Here is a 19,654-nt window from a genome sequence, read left to right on the forward strand (position 1 = left end):
AAGTGATTTTATCACCTAGTTCTAAGTTCTACTCCATACTTTATACTGAAAGGAGAGATTTGACAAAGAGGACGAAAAGCAAGTTGCTTCACCCCTTATGTTGCTAGATTTCAGCAGGTGTGTGCTTCTGAATCCCCTTTGTCTCTCCAGGTGGCTAACAGACAGAAATCATGGCAGAAAATGTTGCTTCAAAGCAGGCAGGCTGTCCAGTCTTGGCAAAGGTCATAGGCGGGCTAAGTGGTTCTGATCTTTAGGCCACGCTGGGACCGGTTATTAATAAGACCAAAGAAAACGCCCCTAGATAAGTTGCTATGCTGCAGCTGGAGGAGTTCTCACAGTAGAACTGGAGAGAAACAAAACATAGGCATGCAGGAACTTTACTGAAAAAAAACATACATAAAGTAGTGTATGATGCAGTACAAAAAGTAATAAAACAAATCTGCAAAGTTGATTGGTCATCTGTGGCACAGTCGGACACGTCTTCTCATTGATAGATTTGACAGTTCTGCCTGGGTCTCTAAACTAAGCTCCTCATCAGCCAATAAAAAGAAGAGTTTGAGCTATCTGCGTCACTTTATACAGTCAGTGATGGAAGGATATCTCATGACCGAGGCTATTTTCATGTTCAACCCTTTCAGACTTGTAATCATTCTGCTGAACGAAACACAGGTTCACATTCAAGTCTTCCCCATGTTTTGAGACTGCAGGTCGGACCCTATTTGGATAAGAAGTCTGCCTTAACTAGATCTAACCTCTGGCGGAGCCATTCAAAAATAATCAGGAGAAAATCTGGGAAGCTTTCGAAAAGGAAAAGTTCCATCTGACGTGGGTGTGTGTGTTTGTGTGTGTTCACTACGGTGTTTTAGTGCCCTGCCACTGTTAGCTTTATGAGATCGCTGATGCAAACAAACTGAAATAAGTGCAAAAGAGAGGTGGGGCTTCAAAACATTTACACATTCCCAAGCCATAATCTGCGCAATGGTTGATCTGTTACTAAAACACATAAATGAAATATGTATTTATTGATTTTTACAAGTTTTTAACTTTTAATTTTCGTCGGGTAAGCAGAGTAAAATTGCAGCACTTACAGCACAACATTTATCAAGATTTCAGCAAATCGCTATTTCATCTTGAACTAGAAATGAACATTACATTTGTGCATAATAAATTTAAACCAAGGCTACACTGCAAAAACGGACACTAAAAATAAGTGAAATGTTCTTGAAATGTGTGTTTTTGTCCTAGATTTGAGCAGGTAAATAAGATTATCTACCAATGGAATGAGTATTTTGGCCCCTAAATAAGATAACTAGACATCCTGCACTAGAAATAAGATGATGGAGATGAGTTGTTCCTATTTTACGTGCAAAAATCGTATTCCACTGGCAGATCATCTTATTTACCTGCTCAAATCAAGGACAGATACACTCATTTTAAGAAAATTTTACTTATTTTTAGTTCTGTTTTTGCAGTATATTTTTTATAAGCATTAACGACTGTTATCACATTGTAACCGATAAAACAATACGCCAATATTGTTGATTTAATTGATGCAGATTACTGAAAACTGACTAAAATGTAAACTGTCCCACACTTTTAGACATCCTGCTTCCCGTCCATCCGCGAATCGACTGCGAAAGGCCCAGGGGGTGTAAATGAGATGTTACCGAGCCTTACTCGGTGTGGGAAATTTAAATGTAGCGACGCTGTCGGATGTTGGGGAAGTGTTAACGAAGATCCCGGCAGGGGAGGAGGAGTCAGTGAGCGCGGCGTCTGAGAAGAGAGCCTCCAGGTAATCTGGATGCTTGCGTTATCTCGGCACCTGTCATACGACAGCGGCAAAGCCCTCGACGCTTCACTTTCAGGCAGGCGTTACCTTTCAGTGCATCATCACTTTCATAATCCCCTTACATGGTCAGAGCACTAACTCCTCGTGCAGGTTCCTGACACCTGCTGCACACCTCTGGATTTCTGATAGCGGGGATTGGAGAGGATAATACCACAAAGCATGTAGGATTCAGTGTAATTATCTCTTGACCAGTTTTAACACCTCACTACAATGGCGAAAGCACTTGTAAAGCGTAGCAGTTGAAACAAGAAGAGGCGCAGTGTGTTATTTGTTTATTACTTCGTCAGGGTTTTGGTTCTCAGATTCCAACAGTAAAAAAAAAAAAAAAGAGAAAAAAACTAAACGCTTCTCACTGAACCGTTTTGCGTTCCTGCGTGACAACTACCGTTTATCATTTTTGTTCCTTTCAATTCTGTGCTGGAAATGATAAGACGCTTTTTTTTTTTTTTTTTTTTTAAAGGGCAAAAAAAAAAAAAGTGTGGGTTGCTCTGCTTGATTTGTTCAAACGTACATCCGCTAAATTTGACAGAGCAAATGTTTCCATTCTCAAAGCTGACTGCGCCGCGTCTGATTTCACAGAAAACAGCCCCCTTTGAAGAAGAAACGAGAGCTGGCAAGACGCTGCTTCCTTTCTCTCCGAGACGCTCTGAAGACAGGTACATCACAAGGAATACACAGAGACACTAGGAAGCTGACAGAGCTTTGTTAGGGCTGGAAATGACAAGCCGCAAAAGAAAGGCCTCGAGAGCTTGGCGGCAGGAAGAAAATGCAAAAGTGGGAATAATCAGAGGGGGAGATTTATTGTACTTATTCTGAAGCTGTCGCACCTTGCCTTTTTACAGGGAAGCCATGCCGTTTTTAATTAAAGAGGTCAATCATTTTCCTGAGCTCTGACATGTGCTGTGATTGCCTGCTACAGGACCGAAGCGGGTGGTAATTAAAAACTTTGCACGTCAGACAGTAAAAAGCGGAAACCGTTTGCTTGTTTGAGTCATATTGGCTGAGAATGTAGTTATAAGTGAAACAGGCTGATTAAAAAAAAAAAATGAAAAAAAATTTGGTCCAGATTCAACCTTTTCACACCTTGATTCACACCCAACTGTGTCACTATTTGGGGCCACGTTGACATCAGTTTTAAAGCGTGATGTTATTGAACAAACATTTTCTAGGTCAGAGGCCATTGAAGTGGCATTTTTATAAAGTTCAGAAAACGCATAATTTTCTAAGCTTTGATTGTTATACACATCTTTATTTTTATTTCTTCTTTTTTTTTTTGATAAGCACAATTATCTTAAAGCAAACCACTGCAGGAATAATGGCAAGGCAGGCTGCTAAATCTTGCCAACTGTAATCCAGCAGGATGCAAATGTTTTCAATTAAAGGAGCCCAGACTGGAATAGTTTGCCACCAGCAACAATGAAGAGTTTTTAATTTACTGGTGAAGCAATTGCTTAAACAAAGACGAACCGGAGAACATTCAGGCACGTCTGCTGACAAAAGATACCAACAGGTCACTACTTTTTCTTATGTGTTGCTATTTTCTGTTATTGCTTTTTTGTCAGTTTTGTGTGTGTCTTTAGGTTTATTGTTTTTAAATAAGTTTCTTTGTGTTTATATCATCTCAGGATTAAAACCAGGCCTGTAAACTAACTTTGTAGACAGGACAATGGCTTTTTTCTAAATGCAGCATTTTCTTTCCAATCTTCTATCCACACATATGAGGCTTGCCCTTTCATACCCATTGAATTTTCTTCTAAGTTGCTGTCAATGTTGCTACTAGACTGTACATTTTCTATAGATTCTGTCACCTCAGGTTGACAGTAGAACACTTCCAGATGCTGCTCAACAAATTCCAAGCACTTCTGACGTGGGATTTCAAAATAAAAGCCGCTGAAAATGTCTATGTGTCCACTTTGACCTAAGTTGCTGTCAATGTTGCTACTAAACTGTAAGTTTTCAGTGAATAATTTTGATTCAGCATGACAGTAAAACATATCAAGATGCTGCTCAACAAATTTAATCAAAATAAAAGCCCCTCAAATTCTCTATATGTAGTAACTTTGACTTAAGTTGCTGTCAATGTTGTCAATGGTCGCAAAATCGTGCAGGCTCGACGGTGATCATCTTCGAACATTGATTTTAAAGTATTTACAACCTTTTTCCAAGTATTGCCAATTTTTTTTCTATTGGTCTGGGCTTTGACTAGGCCATTTACATGGGTATGTGTTGCTCTAAATCCTTCTATTGTAAGTCTGGCTCCATGTTTAGTGTTGTTGCCGTCTTTAGAAGGATTGTGCTGTATTTCGCTGACTCCATCTTCTGCTGAACAAAAGCATCCCCACAGCATGATGCTGCCACCACCATAACTCATGGTGTCCATTCTTGCCATACAAAGCACAATGCATGGACCAGAAAGTTACGTTTTGTCCTCATCTGACCACTAATTGCTTGTAGAAAACTGCAGAGGGGCTTTCTTATGGCTTTGCTTAATCAGTACAACTTCTGGATGCAGTTTATTGCAATCGATCGTATTCAAGGTTGCCAGAGAAAAACGGGGAATTTAAATGCCTGCCAACCTTTTCAGATTTTTTATTTGAAGGGAAAAAAAAGAAGCAGAAATTATACATTACTTTGTCTTGGTCTATCACATAAAATATAAAAGGTATACAAGATCACTTCCAGGTTTTATTTTGTTGCAGCCCAGATGAAAAATAGAGCAACACAGTCAACAGTCTGTTAAACGGTAATAGTTCCACATCAGTAAATGCTGCCTGTTTTTGATATTGCACAGCAGTAATGACAGCGCTATAAGGTAGCAGAGGCTCCCGGTCTAACTCGCCTGGGGCTGCACAACGGCCATAAAAATTCATAGCTTTGGACCAAGACCACGAATCTCAACAACACATTAAACATAATGTTTCTTCCACCAGGAACCCCACATCATTTACGGCTCAAACAAAGACAAAGCTCTGCGTTTCACATTATCCTAAACAGGCACGTTACATTTCTGTCCCGATATTCTGTGCCTTACAGTGTAATGACGATAAGAACTATTTAAAAAGTCACGTCCCATAAAAACAACCACTAAAAGTCTAAACTCTAAACATAAAACTAACCAGCAGAATTACACCAGTTCTGTTCAACTGAAACGTTACAAAATAAAAAAGATTTCATTCAATCATGGTTTTGCAAACATCCCTATTTAGAGATTAGGAAGACCAATTATTCATCAGAATATAGATATGTTTACGATAACGGTAAATGACACAATAATTGCCTAATGCCAAACGGCTCACATCAAAAGAGCAGCAGTCGTGGAAAAAAAATAAATAATCATAACGTTAATAACTGTTTGGCTTAAGTCTTTAATGGGCCTTCCAGTTTTCAGATTAGCGTTTTTGTCAGTGCAAAGGGCAATTGTGTCACCGCGATCAGTCATTCTGAGCTTCTGTCTCTTCATTCGGGGACCTTTAGCGAAGATGCATTGCCGCGTCGGTTGTAAATGAGGATGGAGAAAGGAACAGCTTGCGGGGATCCATACAGTAAAAAGCACAACCTGTTGTGGCTGCCGGCTGCATTTGAGGGATTTAAGCCTCAAAAAACGACAACCTTTTCCTTCACAGAGGTGATGAGCAACATGCGGGCCGAGGACAGCAAATGCCACGGACGGGTATTGTTTATGAGGGATTATCAAGTCGAGCCTTCTGGCTGTAAAGATTGCGACCCCAATATGTGCACAGATACACATCTGCACCATGTAAGCTCCAAAATGATTCCTGGAAGGCTGCGCATGCATACGGGCCCCTCTTCACTCTGTCAAATCCATGTTTTAATCACTTCCACGGAAATTTTCACTGGCCTTGCCATACCCATTTTCTCTCACATTTTTCTCTCTCTCTCCACCCAATTTCTCTGGTGGCTTTTTGAAGACTTAAGTTCTTCTCTTTTTTTTTTTTTTTTTTCCTTCCCCCGCTCTCTTTCTTACAAGGCAAATCCTGGGAGAGGTTGATGTGAAGACCAGGCAGAGCAGGGATGTGAAGAATATAAACACATTTTTTTTTATTGTCCAGAGGGAGGAGGGGGGAGGGGGAGGGGGCAAGTGTGCAAAAGGGTTGAGCGGTGGGGTCTGTAAAAGAGACGAGGACCTTATCACAGCCCAGCAGCTCTGTAATTCGCCACCATGATAAAGTGGCAGCGCGGAAAACCTTACAAGGCTGGCACAATCCAAAGACGGATTAGGTTTTTCTGACATAAGCTTCCTGAAAAACTAATCAATCAGCCCGTGCAGCATTATCAGGAGCGTGAGATTAAAGAGCTGCTCCTAATCCCCCCAACTGTACATTTTATTACACTTCCCAGTGTTAAGTTGCCTTTAAATATACAGTAAATAAATAATAAAACCAAACCTAATTGAGCATGGGCAAGCGAAAGAGGGTTAAGAGGTCCTTAGAGAGGGAATTTGTGTAGAATTTGTGTTTTGTTACGAATACAGGGATAAAAGTGTTGTCCTTGCTGGAGCCGTTTCTGACTTTGAAAGGAGCGTCGCTCTCTCTGCCGCTACAGAGAAAATGATGAGGAAAAATGTCCCTTTTACATGAGTCTAGCGACAAATATTACTTTGGGTTCACATTCTGACTCTTTTGTTCCCCTGATGGAGAGATAAATCATCACGCAGCCGGTGGTATTTTCTACATGGCTTTAACGCCCGGGGCGGCATTCTGTCGAGGAGCAGCGTGAAGACCCCATACTCTAAAATGAACATCTGATTCACGGATTCTATTTTGACAACGAATTAAAGAGCTATTTTAACATTTTATCTATTTATTTGTTAATCTATCATCATTGTTATTGTTATTTTCTATGTTGAAGATAAATAGTGTTTTAATCCCTCTGTTTTCAAAATCTAAAATACTAAAATACTTTAGACAGCTCAAACCTGGATGTGATAATTCTACATGAAGCAGTAAAATTTGAACCTTTTACTACCCAAATTTATTTTCAATTATGTCAGAAAATCAATTGTGTTTTTGCTGTAAAAGACATTCTCAATCACAAATTATCCTAAATTGTCAAAATGTTCTTGTTATTGTTTTTACTTGTGTGGTTTTACTGCTGTGAAAGCTGTGATCCCTAAAACGAAATGCTGTTGTGCACGCATAACAATTCTGATTCTGAGTGAAGAAGAGGTTGTTAATTTGAATATTGCGCATACAAGTCATAGATATTCAGAGACTTAGTTTTCAGATGAACTAAATTTGTCATATATGGATATAACTGTGACATGATGGGATGCTGATCGGTATGTGTTGAATATGCATTATCAGGCATTAATGCAACTACGCTATCTTTACAGTATGGTTCGAGTGTGGTTTGCAACAGTAATCTACAAGGGTTTAAAGCATAGTTTAAGAGCAGTAAATGCATTATTCTAGTGTGATTTATTTTTTTTGCATCAGGACCACCTTAGATTGACACAAGTGTGAAAACCCAGAAGGTTAAAGGGTGCAGAAGAACGGGCTCGCCCAGGGCCAATAACTGCGGTAGCTGCCACAGCATGTGGCACACGTTGGTAGATAAATTAAAAAAAGATCACAACTGCTGCCAGAAGCTTTGAGAAATCACTGGTAATCCCTTAAATCAAGGCACATCAAAGTTTGTTGGAAGAACCGCAGGCGTGTCACAATTCTGAAAATAAAATGCGTTCAGGCTCACTCTCTGATCTAACACCTTATTTCCTTTTTAAACATGCACACACACACACACACACACACACACACACATATTTATATATATATATATATATATATATATATATATATATATATATATATATATATATATACATACACACGGTGTCACAGAAGTTTAACACTGTCGCTGATCCCATCACCATGGGCCTCGTTGAGGCTTTGTCCCAACAAGATACAACCACAGAGCTACCCTGGCTATAAATTCCCAAACTGTTGTAGTCTTTGTCGATGTCTCTTCATTCCTAATCCTAATCTGAGTTTAAAAAGCTACACATGCTGCTGCGTGAAACTCTGTGGGAGTAGAGTCACGGCAAGACTGGGAGAAGGAAGACAGCGGAGGAGCTTTATAATGCTTCGTCTTCATCTACATTGTCCTGTTGTCATTGAGCTGGGGATAACTGCAGCAGATGTCACAGGGTACGACCGATTCTCCCAGGATGGCTTTGACCCTCTTATTTGTCCCTGGGGTTTGTCACAGATGCTGGGAACGGGGGTTACTTCTTCACCACCTGAAGTGCACATGATCTGGGTGGGAGGATATGGATGAATTCCTGCCTTTCCAACCGAAAACACTAAATTTCAAGCGTTTTGCATTGGCCATTTTTGTATCTTCTCAGATTTATGTTTTAGCTGTTGTGTTTACTTTTATAATCCATACACACCAACCTCTTTGAAGTTCGGAAAGGTTCCTGAAAACTTATTTTATGTTTTGAGCGGATTTCCGCATTTCCTCAGCCTACAAATTTGAAGTAATGTTGATAAAGTCTAAAATGTCCCCAGTCAGACGTTTGTGGGTGTGCTGGGAGGGAAGCCACCGAGGCATATAAAGAGAGCCTCCCCGGGGAGGTGGCCTGCCTCTTTCTCTCTGGAGGCACAGCTCCCAACAGGCTCAGTGCTGATTACAACAGAACAGACAGCTTTATGCTGCTGCTGCAGCTGCACAGTTCAAGGCTATCTTTAAAAGAAGCCCTCTTTGAGGATTGAGCACAGATGTGAGGAACTTCTTCAATCCGATGGCATTTACCATTTAAGTCCGATCAGGGAAAGGGAATAATCAGGATAAAACCAACAGTATTAGAAAAAAATCTGAAGAGGACACATCAGCAGATGTTCATCAAAGTAGAAAAAAAATCCTTTCAATTTCCCAAAAGATCACAATCTTTCTAAATAGAGATTACCACAATAAAAATAAAATTACACTAAAGGAGGATTATATCAAAAAGCTTAACACAATGAATTTCTAGAAAAGCCAAAATAAAATTCCCATGCACGGACTTAAGCATTTTGAAGAAGTGACAAAAGCTTTCTAAAAAAAAAGAAAATCCCTTCAATTGTCCTTTCCAAAACTCTGGCTTTTTTGTTGTATGCTGAAGAAAATATATTTACCAAATGTTACGGGTTCAACTCAGAGGTTCACTTTCATGTCACTTGGTTCCAAAAAAAAAAATTGTACTGAAATAAAGGATGTGTACTAGGTTAGGCCGCAAGTATGAGGAAAAAAGGCAAATAGTTGGCATGACATGTTTCCAGTAACATCAATATTTTAATATATATATATATATATATATATATATATATATATATATATATATATAATGTGGTTGCGCATGTGTATATATAGACACCCATACAGTTGCATATGGTTTAAATATCACCTGATTAAAAGTGTATACCCTAATTAAATGGAAATAAATTCAAGCCTAATTCTGAATATAAAGACATTTAATTTAGCAGAGAAAGCCATTTAATGAAATGTAATATCCATATATCCAATACTTTATAAGCCACTGATGAATACAATATATATGTAATATGTATCTAGGAAAAAAAGCTACTGAAACATAGTAATTTTGCTTCTTTTTTTTTCCCTCTAAAATGCTACTGAAGAAAAAAATGCATTCACTGTAAATGAACTGAGAAGGTGGAGTGCAAGGCTAACAATCGGTATAACTTGTAAAACTGAACTGGATCTTGTGGTATGACTTTACTAAGTGGTATTTAGGAAAATGTGTATTTACTTTCAATGAAAAGTAATGCTACACGATGAGAGATTTGGTTGGTAGGTTAAGTTTTAAACTGCAGCTCTCTGCGAGTAGAAATAAACAGTTTGTTTGCAGTCACTCCAGTCCTCACCTGGTGCAGGAGGAAAAACAACAAGAAGGTTTGCAGGGCTCTCATCTTCAGCGACTTGACGGTTTTAGGAAAGATGAGCGGCGGTTAAATCCCCTCTGGAAGACTTGGAGAGGAGAAGACACGCATACCGCTGGAACATCACCTGCAAGGAAAGTGGAAAGATTCACCCAAACGCCACAGTTATACGCGGTTTTAGTCGTAGAATTGAAAAGAGGGGAAGAAAAAAAACTTTTCCTTACTGTTCTGCAGATTTACTGATACTTCAAGCTGGAACCATCCCCGTCCAATCCTGCAAAGAGTTCTACAATCCTCTTTAAACGTCCCCGTCTCTCAGGGTGTTGGAATCTCCTCTAATGAGATGTCTTCAAACGGCGACTTAGTTTTCTAAGTTTCAAATCCAAGCGAGCAGTTTTCTTCTGTTTAATCCGGAGCGACGTGAGCTGGAAGTTGCCTCTGTCCGCAGTGGAATGCTACCAACTGAGTTCCGTATCGCCGGCGCCTAGACTGCGGTCGGTCAAGCAGACCGCTCCTTCAGCTCTGCTTGATTCCAGTGCGCAAAATCCTCCGCTGCGCGCCTGGAGACTCCGAGGTCGGCGCGCATCTGCTCAGAGACTCAGCACCTGAAGATCTCCCTCTGAAAGTCTCCCTCCCTCCTTATTTAAGACTTAAGTAAGAGGCTTGATGTCACAGTGGTGCGCGCTTTTCTTTCTCTTTTAACCCTTTAAACGTGAAGAAGGAAAATACCATGCAAGCGATTAAGTTCGAATATTTAGGAAAGGACGAATGGAGAATGGGACACGTTCATAGACTTGAGGAGCACGTAGGAATGATCACCGGGAGACGTTAATGAAGGTCCCCAGATAAGGAACAAAACGTATTTAGGTTTTATTTGTGGAATATTTGCATGCCGCGCTTGCAATGTGTACCTCCGAACGGGGCTTTTGGAATATTCCTAATAACAGAGATGGGGAGAAAAACTTTCTCGTTTGGGAAACAGCTGAAGCTGCAGTTCTGAGCATACGGGGAAAAGATAGCAAATGGTTTCGGACAGCATGTTGGTGCGCAAAAAGCTTTAGGTCTCTCTACAGTGGACAAGACGGGACTGGGGGGGATTCTTGGAACTTTGGCTCCACCATGTGGTTGCAACAACACAACAAAAAATGTACACTAAGCAGTTCTTCACGGAATTATAATATAATTGAACAGTTTACCAGTTTATTATCTCAATTCACAAAGGGAAACACAATGCATAGATTAACAACACACAAAGTGACTTTTTTCAATACTTTATTTCCGTTTATTCCGATTATTTTCTGCTCAATGGCTTTGAAAACACCAAATTTCATGTTTTAGATACATGAGATCAATAGAAAACACAATACCACAATGTAGGGTTTAATGCCTGATAAAAGATTATTTGCAAAACGTACTTTTAATTTGAATAAGCAAGCACCATTGGAACACATATTTGTAATTTACTGAATAAGACTTACAGAAGTATTCACTGCAAATGGAAAACTAAAACTTGATTTATGTCCAGTGTCATGGAAACATACTCATAAATCTTTGAAGTAGAAGAGAAATAATACAGGCTATGTGGTACGCAACATGTGGTTTTCAGATTTTTATTGTATTTTTTTTTTCTTTTGAAAACAGTGCATTTCTGTTTTGCCCATCCTCTCAAGTCAATAGAGTGCAAAAACACTATTTGTACAGTTAACGAAGTACGTTTTGGGGGATATTATGTTAGTATCTTTTGCCAGTTCTATGGAAAATAGTTGAGCTGTGGCCAATTTTTCCTGAGAGTGTCTGTAGAAGAAAAAAAACAGGTTTACTTCCAGGATTGCCCTCTATTGAGCTTCATTCATCTTCCCCTCACCCTTCCCCATATTTGTCATGGTTGAGTTTTGGTTTGGCATTGTTTTTCTGTTATTTTCATTTTTTCATCTCTTTTGGGTTAGGTTTGACTTTATTTATTGTTAGTTTTCAGTCATCAGTTATTTTCTGTCAATTTTCACTTCACCTCCTCAGCAGTCAGTCACACCTGATAATCATTTACCAGTCAATTAGCCAGACCCTTGTTCCACCTGTGAAGTACTCTATTTAAACCTCCCTCTGCCTTCAGTTCAGCACTGGGCCGTCATCATTCCACACCTCTCCATGCCAGTCCCCGGTTTGCCTTGGAAGATTTGTTTTGCTCCTGTTGTTAAGGTTAGTCCTGTCAGTCACTCTAAAGACTGTTTGTTCACTGTTTGTTCCTGGAGAGGTTCTGCTCTGTGTCCTGGTGTCTCCAGAGAACTGCTAACTGGACTAGCCATCCTGGAAAGGCTCTGCTCTGTGCCCTGGTGTCTCTCAAGTTCTGCTAACCTGACTAGCCGCCCTGGTGAAGCTCAGCTCTGTGCCCTGGTGTCTCCAATGAACTGCTAACCTGAGTGCTATGAGGCCTGCTAGCCGAGCAGCACCTAGCAAGTGTGGACTCTCTGTCTTCGGGCCGTCAGCTCCTGTCATCACATTCATCCCTGACCTTCTGCAGTCCTGAACCTCCGGTCTTCATCACTCACCACCCAGCATACTTCCTTCAATAAAAACTCAAACTTTTAGTCCCGTGTGTGTGTCCTGAGTTCATCGATAAACAAAACCCTGACAATATTAAGTTGCTTTTACCACAATTTTAGCCAGGGAATTTGCTGGTAGCACAGGTGGAAGCACTCTTGCATTGCAGCAAGAAGATCCAAGTGTAATGAATAATGCTGGTGAACACGATATTAAGCCGGAAACAGAGTTACGTTTTTAAAAGGTTTATTGTGAGGATGAATAGTGGCAACTGAGGCAGGCTAGCAGAACCAGACATGACAGATGAGTAATGGCAGGGATGAGCAGGTGACCAGAAGATGCAGGTAGTGACAGACCAGAATAGGCGATGTGGACCGGGGAACCACCAGAGCGGGCCGCTGGAACTCACAAGGAGACAGGCAGACTTTTGCAGCACGCAGAGACAGACAACTTTAACGGAAGAGTCCAGCTGGCCGAACACACAGGAACTGGTAGAGGAAGGGCAGAGCACAAAAGACGAGAAGAGACGTTCTGGCAGGGATGAGTTGGCTGAGGCGGGTATATATGGACAAGGAAACAGGTGAGCAGAGCTGGAAGTAATCACTGGCAGCAGATGGAGCTGATCTGGGCTAATTAACTGGCCACTGAGGAAACTGAGCAGAGTGGATAGTGGCTGATTCAAGAAAAGTCTGGAACACTCCAAAACAAAACACACGAAAACCTAAATCATGACACCAGGCTTCCATTCCCAGCTTTTCTTCCTGCATGGAGTTTGCGCGTTCTCTCCGGGTACTCTGGCTTCCTTTCGCCCAAGGACTGCAAGGACACCAGCCCCCCTCTGTGACCCTGCATGGATAGGTAGGTATTTAAACAATGGACGGTTGCGTTGTAAGTTCGGCCTAATGTTCAATCTTGTCTACCAAACGTGGCATTTTACATGCAGACAAAAAAAAAATTCAGTTTGGGTTTTATTTGACCTGAATACCTTTACTCATATGTTTGTTGTCTCCCTAAAACGGTGTGTGGCAACGTGCAATAAAAACCTCGTCAAGACTTTTATCAAAGTCATTCCCCTTACCACTCTTTTATTAAGGCTGCATTTGGGGACTGCCTGACTGATAGTTGTAGACAGCTTGCCCCTGAATCTGGCTCTTTGTAGACTGTATCAATATGTAATCCACAAATATGCACTGTACATTGGATTGAAGCAAATCTACCCCACAAGAAACTTGTATTGCAAAAACATTTTCTGTTAGAAAAGGAAATTATTATTAGTCTTTTGGCTTTGATATGTTACTTATAAGTAATAATCAAAAATAAATCACCTGCTCATAGAAATAAAAAAAGAAGGACAAAGAACTGATCCAGATCCTGGATGACATGTTGTATTTGAAAATTTTAACTCCTTGCACAATATCCTTAACTGTTGTTAAGTCAAAGCAATCAAACATGAACATAGAGAATGCAACAAAGTAGAAGTAGAAAAGGCCAGGCGAGTTTATTTGTGTAGCACATTTCAGTTACAAGTCAAGTCAAAGTGCTGTTTATGAACAGAACATGAAAAAAGGACAAAAATCAGAGCAAAGTACATTACAGTGGAATAGTAGCAAGAGGTCAAGATAAGCTGTACTACAAACTTAATGTAATGACGTTTCAGTGAACTACAGCAGTTTGAATTGAACATTAACATTTGAAGGCAACTCTAAACAAATAGGGTTTAAACCTTGATTTAAAAGAACTCCAGCTTTCAGCACTTTTACAGTCCTCTGGAAGTTTGTTCCAGATAAGTGGAAAATAAGAAAAAAATGCTGCTTCTCCGTGTTTGGTTCTGGTTCTAGGAATACAGAACAGGCTGGAGCCAGAAGACCTGAGTGGTCTGGAGGGTTGATACACTGATAACAAGTCTGTGATGTATTCAGGTGCTAAGCCATTCAGTGATTTATAGACTAACAGAAGTATTTTAAAGTCTATTCTCAGAGATAAAGGGAGCCAGTGTAAGGACTTTAGAACTGGGGTGATGTGCTCTACTTTCTTAGTCTTAGTGAGGACGCGGCCAGCTGCATTCTGGATAAGCTGCAGTCTGATTTACTTTTTTGGCAGACCTGAGGAGACACTGCTGCAGTAATCAATTCAACTAAAGATAAACACATGGATTAGTTTTTTGAGATCCTGCTGAGACGTTAGTCCTTTAACCCTTAAAGTGTTCTTCAGGTGATAGAAGGCCGGCTTTGCAATTGTCTCTAGTACCTTTCATGTCTGAGTCCTTCACTGCAACCAGATTTCAGGCCTGATTAGTGGTTACTGGCTGAAGCAGCTCAAGCTGTGTACTAATGTAAAATATACAGTTGCAAAATAAAGAAAAAGTAGTGCCAGTATTCAAAGCTGTAAATATGTAGCAGGTGTGCCTTTGCACCACTAACTGACCCAGATCTACAGCGATAAGAAGATCAAAGACCAGCACAATAACTGCAGCTATGTGATAATATCCCTATACAAATGTCACAATTAATCTGACAAGCAACATAACAGAGGGAACAAAGGTTTAAAGTACACACAAGTTACTTTTGATTCTTTTTAACTTATCACTTTCAGTATAACTGAAGTACCTCAGCCTTTAAACAACAAAAGCTAATCATTTGTCTTTGCTTGACTGCTGATATGAGGCATTACTAAGTATGTGTAAGTGCACATGACCAAGGCCAGACTTTACAAAGCAGGCTAACTCTTACCCTTTCAGGTTATACTGCCTGAGTCTGCAGTATAACCTGATAGACATTAAAATAGATTCACATATTGGAATTACTTGATAAAGGCTGTCACATATTAAGACAAATCATTAACATACAGATTAGCACCAGCCAGTCACTGAAACATATCATTTAAGCAGTTTGAATGGCAGAGCTGCAAACTTCATGTCCAATGTGTATTTTATATACATATTCTGTACCAATATTACATTTGTACACCTCAGTGTTATGGTTCTGACACAAAAAGAGAGAGAAAAAAATAGGCATACAGTATCGCAGAAAATTTCTACTTTGTGGGTGTTTGGCTCCATCATGTGGATAAATGGATTAATCAATACAGTATAATCATCTTGTTACCTACACTTTTAAAGTGCTCTTTGTTTTCTTAATGTAACTTAATTTAAATTTTATTTATATAGTGCTAAATCACAACACATGTCATCTCAAGGCACTTTACAAAGTCAAATTCAATCAAATCATACAAATTGATCAAAAATGCAGCCAGTTGGTGTTTCTTTAATTGGACTTGGATCAATAATAATAATAATAATAATAATAATAATAATAATAATAATAATAATAATAATAATAATAATAATCATACAGTTATAGCCACTGATTTTTCTAACTTGCTCATTGCATTTTTTTTATTTTTTTTTAGCAATTCCTCCTCCCTGTAAAAGCATACATAGCATATAGCTCTACAAGCCTGACGGGTTGCATGGCAGTTTGTGTAGTTAAGCAGATTTAGTTGCTTCAGGGTGCAAATTTTAACCAAAGCCTTGTGCTCCAAAACATCGGCTGTATGTTGGACTTTGTGGCATCTGTCATGTGATGGAATGCTGAACTGCTAGCAAACACAATGGATCTTCACATCACTAAGTCATTGATATCTAAACAAACAACACATGACAGATCAGGTGGGATACTTATTTGCATCTAACTTGGAATGTGTCTAGGAGGATGAGCAAGTGTGAGCCACCAGAATTGACAGACTCCTGGATAGGTGTCAAAACGTTTGTTTGTTTTTTTTATGGGGGAGGGATTAGATGATGTTGCCATGATAACTGAGAATTTGCACAGGCATGAATAGGCACAAATGGCAAGTAAGATGATTTGGAAAAACACACCCCTGACTGATAGCTTCTGATTCGAGCCACGCAGGTCAGCAGGGGGCTCCCTAGAGTCTTTGAATTGGGAAACAAAAGAAGTGCTTCTCATAAATTGCAACATCACAGAAAAGCTTCAACATTTCCTCCACTTAATTGTCCGTTAGTTCAAGTCAGCAATCTTCCCCATTGTTATGTAGGTCGTACAATAGTCGTAACATTTCTGTAAATGCGTCTTATGTAATCTAATTTTCTGATTAATTTTGCTTCTCACTGGCTGTGAGCCACTGTCATTAAGATGAACATAAATGAACATTAGGATTTATGGCTATGCACCTGCAGAGACTAGCCAAAACGTTATGCTACAAACCATTGGATTCAATTAGACACCGTTTAATCGTAGTCGATTCTCAGTGGAACTGAACTTCCATCATTAAGCCATCAGTGTCCAAGAGGTACAAAGAGCACATGACAGAACAAGTACATACACATTACAGTGTATCTCATGTTTTCCAATAAAACAATAGGTTTAGTGCATCTAATAGATTGCGGTGAAACAATGCATATTTGGGTACAAGCATGTGGAAAAAAGGTCCAATGCATTTGCATTAAAAAAAAAATGTGTCCTTGCTGACCTGTTTGCTTTGGCAGTGGTAATTTTTATTTTATTTTGTCCATTCTTGCACTCAATATTCAACTTTTGCCTATCAATAGGGTAAGTTTAGTCCATCGTTATTGTTATTTTTTTTTTTTTTTTTGTCATCAGTAGTGTTGGATAAAACCGCCAAAATCCGGACAAAACACATCTTTGCACCTTGTTAGTGTGTTCATAGGTCAGGACAGAGGGACAGAGTGCACACAGTGACGCCGTAAGCTCCTGTTTGCAATTAACAGGACATTCAAAAAAATTAACAAAAGAAGGGTTAGTGGCACCTGTGAAGGAAAAGCTGAGTCATGGTGTTTTCAACTGAGCTTTTCCTTTATGGAGAAAATATTGATTAGGACTGTGTACACAGCTAGGTGTGTATGTGCCCAACCTGTATTTTTTTTTTGCTGGATAAACAGAAATGTTTCAGATTAATTGCCATTAAATGGGTGGAACTAGGAATGCAAGTCTTTCTGTCTTTAATCACTGTCTCGTTCCGACAAAAAAAAAAAAAAAAATGTTACATGCTGAGCTTTTATTGGATTTTACAAAATTGCTATTTATCACAAAGTATTGTGTGTAGATGGGAGGAGATGTGTGCTTTTTTTGCACGTGGCACACTACTGGCATACTTGTTAATTAATTATTTTATAGACTTATCAACCAAAGATGGCCCACATGTAGCTACAAGGTTAGATGTTGCATAAAACTATAATGTGAAATCTGTTTAAATGAAAATAAAAAATAAAAAAAACAGCTGTGCACAGGATTAGTCTTGTATTGTTAGAGGATTTGGATCAAGTTTCACTTGTCTGAGTTAGGTGTATAAATTGAACCTGTCATTTCTCTGCTGCTTCAACTAAAACATTTCAGACTGCATCATCTCAAAAGGGAGGAAGCTTGCAATGAAGGTATTTTCACTTCCCCCATATTGCATCAGCTTCTCTTTTTTTGTTTTTACCAAAAAAGAATCTATCCAGATTTAATCGAAATCCGTAGAAACTTTATGAAGGACTAAGGGGAGTAAAGTTACAAACCAGAAACACAACACAATGGACCTTGATACAACACAAGAGATTAGAATAATCCTTTAAATGTCCCTCATTGATGTTATGCTATAATAACGACATGATGAATAATACACTTTTAAACAGTGTATAATTGCACAACATTGAAGAAATCCACTGTAAATCAGAAGTACAGTGAACACAATACAAATCAAAAAACAATAACAAAACAAGTAAATAAAAAAACAATAAATAGAAAGTATACATCCCACACAGTACAAGTAATATATTATTGTTTTTTTTATTTGCTATTATATTTGTCTTTAAGAAACACAGAAACATTACAGTAATTGCATTAATGTGAAATACTGCAATGAATGAAGATGTGTATAATCACTTTTTGATAAAGAAAAAAAAAGAGATGCAGTGTAAACATATAAAGGGTTGAGTTTAACCTGTTTGACATACTGGAAACAATCTAATCATTTGGGCAGTAATGTGTTCTTTCTTTATTTTACAGTAACGCGGCACCATGAAAGGTGTGTGGGCTTCTGCCTGCTCTATGGCTCCCAGGGGGATGTTGGACTGGCTGTGACCTGGCTGTGCTTCACTGGGCTGGGTACCCCTCCCTCTTGACCCCTCTGGGGCTACACCAAGGGGGATGGTAACTTGCCTCCTCTACCTTGGTCCTTCCTGATGCTGGCTGATGCAGTGGAGTTGGGGGTCTCCCCTGCTTGGTACCGGGAGGTCTTGCTGCCGGTGAAAGCCAGGGGAACTGGTTCTCAGACGTGGGTCACTAATGTGCAGCTTGATTTGTACTTGACCAACAAATTGTGGGCAGCTCTAGCTTGTACTTGCTTATTTAGAGGAGTTGTAACTTGCTGTACAAAAGCACTGACAGAAAGCACGGTCCTCAAGCAGCAGTCGCAGGAGAATTTACCCCTTCATGTCCGAATTGCTAACAAATTGCAATTGCAAATGAGTAAAGCTGAAACTTACTGGGTTGTTGTTGTTTTTGTAGGCTCTTAAAGGTATAGTTAGTAATCCTGTTCAGAAACACTATTTGTTATACTGGGTTAAATGGCCCTTCCCTCCTGAGAGTAGTCAATACATAATGTATTCAAAAAAGGGAACAAAAGAGTTAGACCACTGTGAGAGCTGCAGGACTGTAAAAACTGACCAAACAACGCTAATGTGTGTCCATGTTCCTTCTTCGTTTCCACTTGCTGGTTGCGCATGCGCACTTCTAGTGTTTATGCATCCAGCTAGCTTCGGTGTTAGCCGTTCATTGTAGCTCCACTGCTCTTACCATATATAACTTTGCAAGAGGCAAACTCTTTTAGAAGTTTATGATAAGAAGAAAGAGGCCTCAGAAGAAATAAATAAGACGAGATTGTAACTGGGAGATTTCTTACTTGCATTTCCGGAAGAATTGCCGACTCTACCTTTATGTGGACCATAAGACAGAAATCAAGTAACTTGATTTTAAAAAGTTATTTTGTGGGCTTTTAAAATTCACAAGACCTTGCAGCACAAATTAATACCAATCAGTACTTTACATGTCCATTAAAAAGCTACAGAATAATTATTTAGTGAATCCACAGAGGATTTTTTTATGGATCGTGGAACAATTTAGTCCTAATTGTAAATAATAATAGACTTTAATGCATAGAAATCTCAATGCTGTTTTAACCTTCATGAAATATTATTTGCTCACATTACTAAGATTTTGGGGGAAGTACTGTGGCTTTATAGTCATACAGTTTATAAAATGGTGTGGAACAGATCTGCTGACTTTGCAATCTAGAACAATGAAACCACAAACATTGTCCTCTTCTCCTTTAAAATCTGACTGAGCTT

At 39.3% G+C, this 19,654-nt stretch overlaps 1 protein-coding gene across 1 annotated transcript in view; it reads right to left on the reverse strand.

The window, feature by feature from the left end:
• nxph2a (neurexophilin 2a) overlaps positions 1 to 10,735 on the reverse strand; it is a 35,392-nt gene extending 24,657 nt beyond the window's left edge. The window contains exons 1-2 of the mRNA XM_012854439.3: positions 9,972 to 10,735; positions 9,733 to 9,874 (exon numbers count right to left, since the gene is read on the reverse strand). Coding sequence (XP_012709893.2) covers positions 9,733 to 9,777 — 45 coding nt within the window. The 5' untranslated portion in view covers positions 9,778 to 9,874; positions 9,972 to 10,735. The remainder of the gene's footprint in view (positions 1 to 9,732; positions 9,875 to 9,971) is intronic.
• Positions 10,736 to 19,654: the final 8,919 nt, after the last annotated feature.

This window comes from Fundulus heteroclitus, chromosome 7, assembly GCF_011125445.2.
Source record: "Fundulus heteroclitus isolate FHET01 chromosome 7, MU-UCD_Fhet_4.1, whole genome shotgun sequence".
Lineage (NCBI taxonomy): Eukaryota > Metazoa > Chordata > Actinopteri > Cyprinodontiformes > Fundulidae > Fundulus > Fundulus heteroclitus.